Source organism: Larimichthys crocea, chromosome I, assembly GCF_000972845.2.
Source record: "Larimichthys crocea isolate SSNF chromosome I, L_crocea_2.0, whole genome shotgun sequence".
Classification (NCBI taxonomy): domain Eukaryota; kingdom Metazoa; phylum Chordata; class Actinopteri; family Sciaenidae; genus Larimichthys; species Larimichthys crocea.
Genome location: NC_040011.1, coordinates 34,595,152 through 34,606,133, shown reverse-complemented (window position 1 = coordinate 34,606,133; position 10,982 = coordinate 34,595,152). Strand labels below are relative to the sequence as shown.

General features: G+C 39.5%; 1 protein-coding gene across 2 annotated transcripts in view; it reads right to left on the bottom strand.

The window, feature by feature from the left end:
* Positions 1 to 4,608: 4,608 nt before the first annotated feature.
* trpc7b (transient receptor potential cation channel, subfamily C, member 7b) overlaps positions 4,609 to 10,982 on the bottom strand; it is a 46,220-nt gene continuing 39,846 nt past the window's right edge. For both annotated transcript variants that reach the window (XM_019263884.2, XM_019263885.2), the window contains 3 exons: positions 8,802 to 8,882; positions 7,515 to 7,590; positions 4,609 to 7,235 (listed from right to left, as the gene is read on the bottom strand). In XM_019263884.2, coding sequence (XP_019119429.2) covers positions 7,096 to 7,235; positions 7,515 to 7,590; positions 8,802 to 8,882 — 297 coding nt within the window. In that variant the 3' untranslated portion in view covers positions 4,609 to 7,095. The remainder of the gene's footprint in view (positions 7,236 to 7,514; positions 7,591 to 8,801; positions 8,883 to 10,982) is intronic.

Here is a 10,982-nt window from a genome sequence, read left to right as displayed (position 1 = left end):
TTGTTGTTTTTAATTGTGATTTTTTTTTCCATTAATTTGGATCCTCATTAACCACTTGCAACTAGTCTTGGTCCACAAATGTAAAACATTACAACAAGTAAAACAAATATGTAATTTAAAATCCAAGACAAAGGAAGCAAAACAAAAACAAAGAGACAATAAACCAGCAAAACAAGAAACAAATAATACATGATGGTAGTCACATTACCAAATTCCCACATTATATTTAGTCAGTAAAACATATGGTTCCATATAATAGAAGTACCAATAAAAACAGTGTATACAGTTACTGAGAAAATGAAATAGGATAAACTGAAATGTGAGCAAGAAAGTTCCTGTTGGCAGTGATGATGATAAAAGTGATGATGATTTTTTTTTTCTGTAATCATCCGGTGAAATAAATGCACACCTGACACATTTATCTTACCTAGCCTGTTTCAAGCTCTTCACTTGCAATTACGAGTGCAATCATGGCTTCCTATACTCTCATTCCTCAACCCCGGCCTCGAGCGCTGGTTGAGCCACCTGGAGGGCTTGTCGGGGAGTTGTCATATTAATCCCTCCATCCATCTTGATCCAGTGCACTGTGGCTTTCAAGAATCGGTAAACACTCGACGAGTCTTTTCTTCTGATAGCACCTTATAGCCCCTTCCTCCTCTACTCCATCAGTCCTCTCACTGACTGCTCAACAAATTAGATATTGGCGTTTCACCAATCATGGGAACTCTTTAAGAAAGTCTCAGCACCATGGATTTATGATTTTTTTTACAGGCTGTCATGTCAGAGAAGTAAAAAATGGGTGGGAGCAGGTTAGATTCTTATGATTATGATAAAAGTTGCATTTTTATGTTTGATTTTAAGATTATGACAGCTTTATGCTCCTCAATTGTCTTTCAGTGTGGTTAAGATTTTATCCCGATTAGGTCCTCTCCGGAGGGCTTTCTCCTAATGACATACTGTGATGAGAGACTGAGATGGCTCAAGGGGGTGATTGATGCCTCAGATGGAAGCTGTAGTGTGTGCAAAAATGATGAATGGCACCTACTTGTCTGCGCGGGTCAGAACCACAGAGAGACTCTAGAATTTAAGCCTGCTTCTGCATTAATGTTTCTATTAATATGTGAGTGTAAGCTTTTGTTTGTTTGTGTACAAACAAGTTAGCATTCGCTATTTAAACGGGAGTGTTTATGACAAAGAGTCCAGTGTGTGAGCGTGCACGCATATGTGAGCATTCACGCCTCAGTGAGTGTGTAAATGTGTGTAGATTTCTGGCAGAGAGAAGGGTGTTTGAGCCCACCTACGTGTGTGTTCAAGTTTCTAATAATATACAAGGAAGGGTGAGCTATGTATGTGTGTGTTTATACAAGCAAGTAAGCATATTTTTTGTTACTAAGTTTGTCTCCTGAGGGGGCTTCCAGGCAGTAGGCACATTGGAGAGGGAGTCTAATCTCATCTCCAAATCCCTGGAATCCCTGTCTTTCAGAGGCAGGAGGTCACATCGCTCACTGCTCTGCCAGGAGAGACAGAAGCAGAGAAAGACAGATGGAGGCGGTGAGAGGGATGGAGGGAGAGAGAGAATAAAAAGGAGGAGAAGGGGAGAGGGAGGGAGAGCTGGAAACACTTCCATGCCTTGGGCCTCTGGGACAAATTACACCAGAGAAAGGATGTCAGTTATACTGTGTTGCTCAGACACGCACACACACACAGACACAGACACACACAAAAGGTTTTTTTTTTTTTTTCTATGCAAGCACACAGGCTAATGTCTGCTCGCAGGTCATACATAACAGATCATGAGAATGACTTCCAGAAAATTGTATCTTGCGATTAAAACAAACATGTACAATACACACAAATCCAAAAATACAGATCAATGGAGCGTGTAATTCAGTAAAGGCCATAAGGTTCAAACTCACATATAAAATCAGGGGCAAAACTCAGATAATAGAACTTCCTAAAGCACGTCTCTCTTGGACTGACTGTTGCTATGGAGATAGTCCAGTAAAGATCCAGCGTGCTGTTTACATGTGTGAGTGTGTACAGTTGAATTAAGTCTTCTTTCTTTTGAGACAGTGTTTTGGCATTTCTGCTTTATAGGCCTGCATATAGAGTGCAGCAGTGAGTGATGGGGTAGAGAGAGGAAGAGTGGAGGAAACAGAATGAGAGGATATGACAAAGGTTATAAACCAGACTCAACAATGTGATGAGTAAAACGCTTGTCTGAGTTTACCCAAGCCTGTAATTGTGGTTATTGTAGAGCTTTTGCTTAAAGCTGTGCCTGCCAACATTTTATTGAAAAATATAACTTTCAACACATCTTACAACCGGAATCATGAGTTTATAGACTCATGAAATTCTGGTGGAGTGCATGGCCACTGTTGACTCTGTAAACTGAAACTTCAGTGCAAAATCTTTACTTTACTGAACAGCAGCATTACATATGTGAGCTCATGATGACGACTGAACTTTATGTAAAAACACATTTTCTTCACCACCTACATCACATCACTTACAAAGGAGAAGAGAAGCCCAAGGTCTGTACAGTTCAAATGTTCACATTGCATGGTTTTGAGTTATTAAAGTCAACAAAACAAATACCTACCAGCAGCTGTCATGACGGGCCATCAGTGTATGAACTTGCCTATCGTGGTTTTAACATCAAAAAAGCAATATGAATGAAAAACAGCTTTTAATCAAAATATTCCTGCTCTTAAAATGACACTTTCTAAATAAACCAGAGTTGCTTCAATAAAACTGTCAGCAAAGAAATTGCACTGAAGCTGAGATCAGTCCAGAAAATCAGTTGACGCTTGTCATATATAGTCTAAAAGATGACCATGTAAGGCAAGTTTTAGTGACAGGGTTATTTGGCCTTTGTGTAATGGCAGACCAGACAATAAAATGAAGTCTTTCAGTGACAGTCTGAAACAATGCAGAGAGAGCAGTAAATGAATGGTATGGCGTACCCGAGGTCTGATAAGCATCTGGACATATGTTGGAGGAGTGTTTATAGTGCTGCTTTAGAGGGCAGCTTTCAGGATGTCTCTGACACGCGGAGTGTGTTGGTGAGATCAACACACACACACATGCTGGTGACTGGGTTGCATACATACGCACACGTTTATAGAAAATCCAATTTCCCAGTCACAGAGGAGTTATTTGGCTTTTAGGTTCCTTTAGTTAATGTCACTCTTAAACACACTGCATGTTGAGTCGGCAGTAATCTCGTGTAATGCTTTTAAAGTGGAGCGAATGTATTATGTTTAAGGAAATACGGTTCTTTATGACATGAGGATAATTTCTGCTCTGGGCGGTAGTTGAGGCTTGCTGCTCATATCCTAACTGCTAAGCACTGATTTAAATATGTTGTGGTTTATTCAGATGGTACGTTCTGATTTGAAGTTTATATCTACACCCTTTAAAAGTTTTTGTAGGAACTCAGGAACCTTTATCTTGAGAGGAACCCAGTTAAAGTTTCAGTCAAGCCTCATCACTGCTTTTCATCCATTATCTGTTTAGTTTTTTTGTAGTTAATTTTCTAAAATCTTCTTGGGCTCTACTGTTTTAAACGTTAGATATTTGGTATTCTTTTGCACAGCTGTTTTGGATCATGTAAATTGGGCAACACAAATGTGCTTGACATATACCAGGTTTTCAATGCTGGTTTATGTAAAAATGAAAAATCAATTCAAACAAACAAACTATAACTATAATATTTTGAATGTATGTGTGTGGTTGCAGTACTGTGTGCTGGAAGTGTATGACTGCACTGTGTACAGTTTAGTGTAGTCCGGGTCCTCCCGGCTGCTCAAATGTTGGTTTAAAGAGCATTTGTTCTGAAAGTGTACATTTGTGTGTGTGTTTGTGTGTGTTAGTGTGTGTGCGCATGCGCGCATACCATTGGAGAACAGCACTGCAGCCACATGTCTGGCTTCGCTGCCATTGACTGAGGGCTACCAATGCGGACAAACTGAATATTTAGACTCATTTGATTGATCAAATTTGACCAGTTTGATCAGCACAAACATACAGAGTACTCCAATGATTAAACAACCAGTTTAGATCTTACTCTTTTTAATCCAAGGATCAAAAATATGACAATATACAGTACAAGATTTTGCTCAACATTTTTTGTGTACAAGTTAAAAATATAATATTTCAGGTAATTTTGTCTTTCAGGAGGTGGGAATATTGAAACCTTTCTGTAATTTTTATCATTAGCCTGATTCTGCACACAAAATAGTTAGCTGCTCTTTCACTCTGTGACACACACACACACACACACACACACAGACACAGACATGCACACACACACACACACACACACACACACACACACACACACACACACACACACACACACACACACACACACACACACACACACAAATACAGTACAAATAAATAAAGACACAAGTTCTACTACATATTTAAATGAAAACTTGACTCTAAACCACATTTGTGTATCCAAAAAGAAATTCAGCCACCATAGGTTGAAAACCTCTTATCTCTGAAAGATTAAAAGAAAAAGATTTTCAATTATATTTCAACTCAGATTCAGATTTATCATCAAACTTTAACAATGTTTTAAGAACTACCTGTTTAAAATATAGATACATTTTTAATGGAAATAACTCTTCTTGTCTTGCAAGTTGTACTGTAATGGATTATGATGTTAAGATGAACAAGATCTAATATTGTTTGATGTATGATGATATATATTAATCAGTGCAGTTGGCCCCTGCTGACTCTTATCTATGGGGCTAATGATATTTGATAGAATCCACACAATGTTTTAGCTTGATAATATTTTGGCTTTGAAAGGGACAAAAGAGACTGAATGATGTATTCTAATTATCTGAATCCACAGTAGAATCCTTGGTTAAATTAAAAATGTCAAATGTCGTTTAAGAGTTGTAAACTCATTTATGAGTTATAAACTTCTCCTTTATGAAGTTTTTAAATGACAACATGGAAATAAAGGCAAATCAGTTGATGTGAACACTGAATGTTGCTGTTTCCCAGGAGCAGTGGGGAACAAGGAGCAAGTATCGTCATCAAGTAAGAAGATTTTAGAAATTACTGAAGAATTCTAACTAGTAATATAATGATGTCCTCAAATTGCAGAATCCGAACTGTGTTCAGGATTTAACACTTGAACAGAATATAAATACAACTATTTTTTGTTATCAAAAACCCAAAATAGGCTGCTGTTACACGAAAGACGGATACTGTGGCTGAGCCCACAGGTCAACATAAACTTCAGCACCCTATTTGTATCTACAACTATAAACTGTTTATTGTAGATACAGTTTTCTACTTATAATAAAAAAAAGATCAAATTTTTAATGGGCAGAATTAGCAGACTGTTATTATTGAGATCACATCTTCTCTGTTATTATAGTTAAAGCAACAGTTCAACTATTCTTCTGCTATCTACTCATCCTCAGTCGAATCACTGATGAAGTCTAACACAACCAGTTAGCTCGCACAGCGGTATGTCAAAGTCTCTCAAAGAAAAAACAAGACCATAAAATTACTCCACACAGCTTCTGCAGCAGAATCCCAGTGTTTTATAGCCAAATGATTGCACTGCTCCAAAAGTCCAACAGCTTACAATCTGGTTTTGGATGTCCTGAAGCAATCAAACACAAGAGATGATATAGAGGATATGTCGCTTTTTGGTTACTATTTATAGAAAACATGGACACATGGAAACACTTTGGGCTGCAAAGGCACAATGGAAAGGAGATAGTTAAATATGCATAAACATACAGACATATACTTGTTATGTTTGTTTTTGTTTATCATATCTGTATCTGCTATCCATGGATTAGCCATACTTCTCTGGCAGCATGTTTGCTTATTACATAGATACATAGATTTCGAAATTTCTTTTGCGAGCATATGTAGTTACTTATGCCTATGTCATTACCACAGCAACCCAGAAAGAAAGTTTGGTGATGTCTGGATACATAAATCTGATCTGGTCACTTCCATGTAACATTGTGAATGGACAGTCTCAAAGATCTGATTTGAGAAACAAATGTCATTTGCCTGTAGCCTGAACAAAGCCAAAGTCAATTTCTACTAACACAGGATCTCTTGGAGAGTCTACATAGAGCTGCAACTGTATGTCCATGCAACAGATTGTGTGTTATGTTGACATATGAAGGTATGTGACTGACATTACAATGAGAGATTAATGTTTTTACATTACATGTTTACTTTAATGATTTTTTTCCCCCACTTTTCCTGAATCATCTGACTCCTGATCACAAGTTGTGCACTGTGGATGGAAATGTTTTAATTAGATAGCCTGGTGTATAAAGGGGTGTACAGTACAGTTCTCGGCAAGCATCACTATACTTGTCCTGACAAAGTGAAGACGCAGAAGCAAAGCAAGCCTTACTGGTGTGAATAACAGTGGCAGTTTTATTTTCAGATATCTTTCTTTCTTGCCCCCCCCCACCCCCCACTCTCCAGCCCACCCTCTGTGTCATCACTTCTCTGGGTTTCCCTCTCTCTCCACTCCAAGTGGGTGATGCACTGATATCTCTTGGCAGCGGATGTGGGGGCTTTCATCGCTGCTCTGCCCTGTGGTGCCTCTTCATATCTCATGGTGCTTATGTTCTCCTCCTTATTTGTTTCCTTTTCGCCCCTCCCCCCCGAGCCTGTGAGCCTCTGTCTTCCTTCTCCTCTCTCACTCCCTGAAGACATTGCCTTTAATTAGAATTCAACTGTCAACACAAACCCCCCTCCAACTGAGTTAACTTCACCTCTGACCATTTGACCTCATGCTCACTTGCAGTCGTTGCTATTTTCTTTTTACATTCCCTTCTAATTGGTCAGTGCATATAGAAAACACTTGCATTGAATCTCCACTCTAAGCCCAGTATGTTTCTCTCAATCTTCAATCTTCACCGTCTATTTCACAAACATCCTGCTTCCCCTCTCTCTTTCCCCCCCTGTCCCACTATCAAACTCTTAAAAATACCTACCCTGACCCTGCTTTTTGCCCCCACCTCCTACAGCTGTCAACGTCATTCACATCTTCCTCCTTCCGTCCCTTTTTTCTCCTTCTTGCGAGTCCTGTCAGTGTCTCATAGTGTTCTTGCCAAACTTGTCGCCAAGTTGTTGGATGAGCAGAGCCAGCTCCCCGGCGGCCTGCGACTTCTCCTCCAGGAGCTCATAACGGAGGCTGGAAATGTCTTGCTTGATCTCCTTCAGCTCACCTACAATGCAGTCACACACAGACACATTAATCAGGTAATGTGAGCGTATACAGACATGTACTGTATGTAGGTAACTACTTATCTACAAGGCCACAAAACGGTGATATAGTTGACACATGTGACTATATGCTGCTTTTTATGGACTTTATCTCACACATACAGCCCACACACTAGCTCCCACCTCTTTTCTCTCTCTAACAAGCCATACACTCATGCGCACACATGACCTGAGCAAATAATGACGATGAGAAAGGGCCTTAATGAAGAGGGAATTTTTACCTTCATTGACTTCATCGCTCTCTCTGTCCACTTGAGCCTTCAGGACATAGCGCTTAATCAGGCGCTTCATGATATTCTATGGCGAGGAGAAGAAGGGAGAAGATTAAATAGAGAGAAGGTGACAAGTGTGATGTGACACCGCATAGTGTACAGTGGTAGAGAACAGCACTGTGTGTGAAATGTTGAGTATTGATCTGCAGCCAAAAGGGAAGTCCCGCAAGCAGCTGCCAAGGCTTAAGCAGTCAATCTCTGCATGTAGGCAATCTGGGTATGGGTCAATACCTGTCACTGCACATATGGCACACATACAAATGTCTCATCAAGTGACATCTAAATACTTGGTGTGAGTGATCTTTTGAATTTGTGTGCTGGATGCTGAAAAAGAAAGACACACACACAAACTGGTAGACAAAAGCACAGCTGACCAGTGAATATAAATGGACTGTACTAGCGCCTTTCTAGTCTTCTAACCACTCAAAGCGCTTTACAGTATAGTATGTATGTGTATTTACCCATTCATACACTGATGGCATTGGCTGCCATGCAAGGTGCCAACTGCTCATCAGTTTTAGGAGCTAACCATTCATTCACATTCATCACACATGGCACAGCCTTCGGGATTTGGGGTTCAGTGTCTTGCCCAAAGACACTTCGATATGCAGATTGGAGGGGATTGAACCGGGGATTGAACCGCCGGTTCAATTAGTGGATTAGTGGACGACCTGCTCTTTCTCCGAGCCACAGCCACCCCAGTGAAGGGAGTTAAGATTTCCCTCAGGGCGATGGTGTAGTACGGCAGCGTCTCTTCCCTCCTGTGTGATATTTCCAGCTCATTTACAAAGAGTTTGCTTTTCGATCTCCCTCAAACACCTCATTAGAGCCATTTTACGCCTCACAGTGACGCTCTCTTTCTTTTTGCCATTTCTGCTCTCCCCCTTGCACTTACAATCACTTGTTCATTCCCACTTTCCTTTTAAGTGATGCTCTTTCATCCAAACTCTTAAATTCTTTCCTCCCTGTTGTCTTCAGTTTATCTCCAGACCTTCTTCACTCTTTCTTACCGCTGTTGTTCATATCAGTTTCTCTTTACCTCTTCCACCCCTCTATTTTTTTTCTTTCCAACACTCTACGTGTCATCCTGTATCATATCACTGCCAAGATGCTAAATCTGCTGCTACATCTCTCTACTTTTGTTTTGTCCTATATTCCTTAGCCTGAACGATTTCCTCTGTCTTCATTTTATTTTTCATTATTTATTTTACACCCATCCTTAGCTCTATGCCTTACCTGGTATCTGGTTGGGTGTTTTCTAGATTTTCTTGGGATGAACTCTTCTCCTGGCCGTGGATAAGACCTGAAGCGCTCATCCTGTTGTAACAGTGGGATACAGACAGTCCAGTGTTAACGACACATTTCAGGGTTCAGTGATCTTCTATAATGGAAGCATTTGAAAAGGGTGTTAAAGGATGAAACACACAGGGCTTAGTGTATCTAGTGCCCACAGATGTCTTCAGAGGACACAAAGAGAATTGACAGCGTCACTTGATGAGAGTGAATCTCTATTAACTGACTTCTAGATGCCATCCACCTCCATGACCTTGCTTTGGAGCTTGTGCGTCATTTTTAGCACTGCAATGTCAAAATGAGCTTCAACTAAGTGTGACCACGCGTAACCAGTTGCTACTCTTCGTGTATGTAAAAAAGGAGTTTTGCCCTTATTAGGCTTCTTTACAGTCTTGCACCAAACAACATTACAAGTAATTTTAATATGGCAGACAATAAAATCACAAGTTTGACCTCATTTAGTCCATACCTCTGTCACCTGAGTTGTTAGATGTAGGCTCATTCTAAAAACAATAATATAACACACGTTGATAAAAACCAGACTATTGGAGAATGAAATGATACAAGTGTGTGAGGCACAGACTTTGAGGTGATACTAGGTTGTATTTTAACCCAAAGCATGATCTTTACCTAAACCTAACCAAGTAATTTTAGTGCTTACACCAAACCAGACTGAAACTGTCACCTGAAATGTTGGTCAACAAGCTTTTTTTGAAAGTTTATCCAATGTTATGCTGTGTCATGTTTTGCCCTGCTCAAGTTTTAAAAGTACTCAGCAGGCCGACGTGTTATTACACGCTTAAGTGTGATGCTGGGTTGGTATTTTCGGGGCAGTGGGCCTTTGAAGCAATGTGTGTTTGTTTGCGGGATAACAGACTGTTGAAGAAATGGGCTTTTGGTCAAATGTGATATTTCATGATAATGGGCTGTCAGGACAATGGGCACTGCCCACACTAAAAGCTGCAGAGGACTGAAAAATCTCAAAATAATAGCCAAATAAATAACAGTTTAATAATAAATACTTGATATGAGCTTTAAAGAGCTGACTAAGCTAAAGCATATTTCATTGTTAAAGAATGTTTCTTTCAGGGAGCAGCTGAATTTTCGAATAGTATGAATATACAACATATAGTACCACCCAGAGTATAAAGAGAAAATCCATATTGTGGAATGTGTGTCATTCCTGAAATGAGATTTTCATTTACCTGCAGCACAGACCATTCACGGCTACATTAATTTGTGCTCTCATTGATTTTATAATCAAATTCTCCTGAATTCAGTTTTTTTGTTGTTGTTGTTTGCAGGGAAACTCATCTTAGGGTTCTCTGCAAAAACAATGTACAGTAATTGTTTTAGGCCTTTGTAGAACAGAGAACACCTACTGCAAATACAAGTGATCTGCTATAGAGAGGCAAATTCATGTTTTTATCTCACTGCTTTAATGAACCACACAACCAGATGGCAACTACTGTTTGAGCTTCATGTGAATCTTTTATGCAGAGGTTCATCCTAGGATCAACTGACAAAGCTGAATTTTCTTTGTTGCATACTCTGTGATGTAGTCCCTGTCAATAACCTGCTTTGTTGATCTCTGCTGCGTCCATCTAACTGATATTCCTTTTTTTTTTTTTGCTTTAGGCAAGAAATTAATTGCCTTAATTACTGTAAATATATGAAAGACATATTAACCGAATGGCCTGAGCATCAATTATTGCTTGCAAGCAAACATACACACACGCACACACTGAACAAACATTTTTTTTTATCAAATTCTCATTAAAACGGTATTACCAGAGGCTAAGCCAGTTTCCCCTAAACATATCATATACAAACTGGTATTTCACCAACCACTGACTAACCACTGGTTATCTTTCTGAACATATGCTGTTTTGAAAATAACATTATTAACTTTAATAATTGCTTTTTTCAGTTGAAGTCCTGCTCAAGAAGCATGACCAAAAGACAGAGGTTAAAAAAAATAAAAAATACATACTGATTCGGAAAGACTGCTGTTTTCTCTAAGTCTCACTTGACATTCTCGCTGCTGCACTGTGGTCAAGTGTGAGCTTATGTATCGATCACTTGCTGCACCTCCTTGGCTCTGCAGTTAAACTGTCAGAGCTG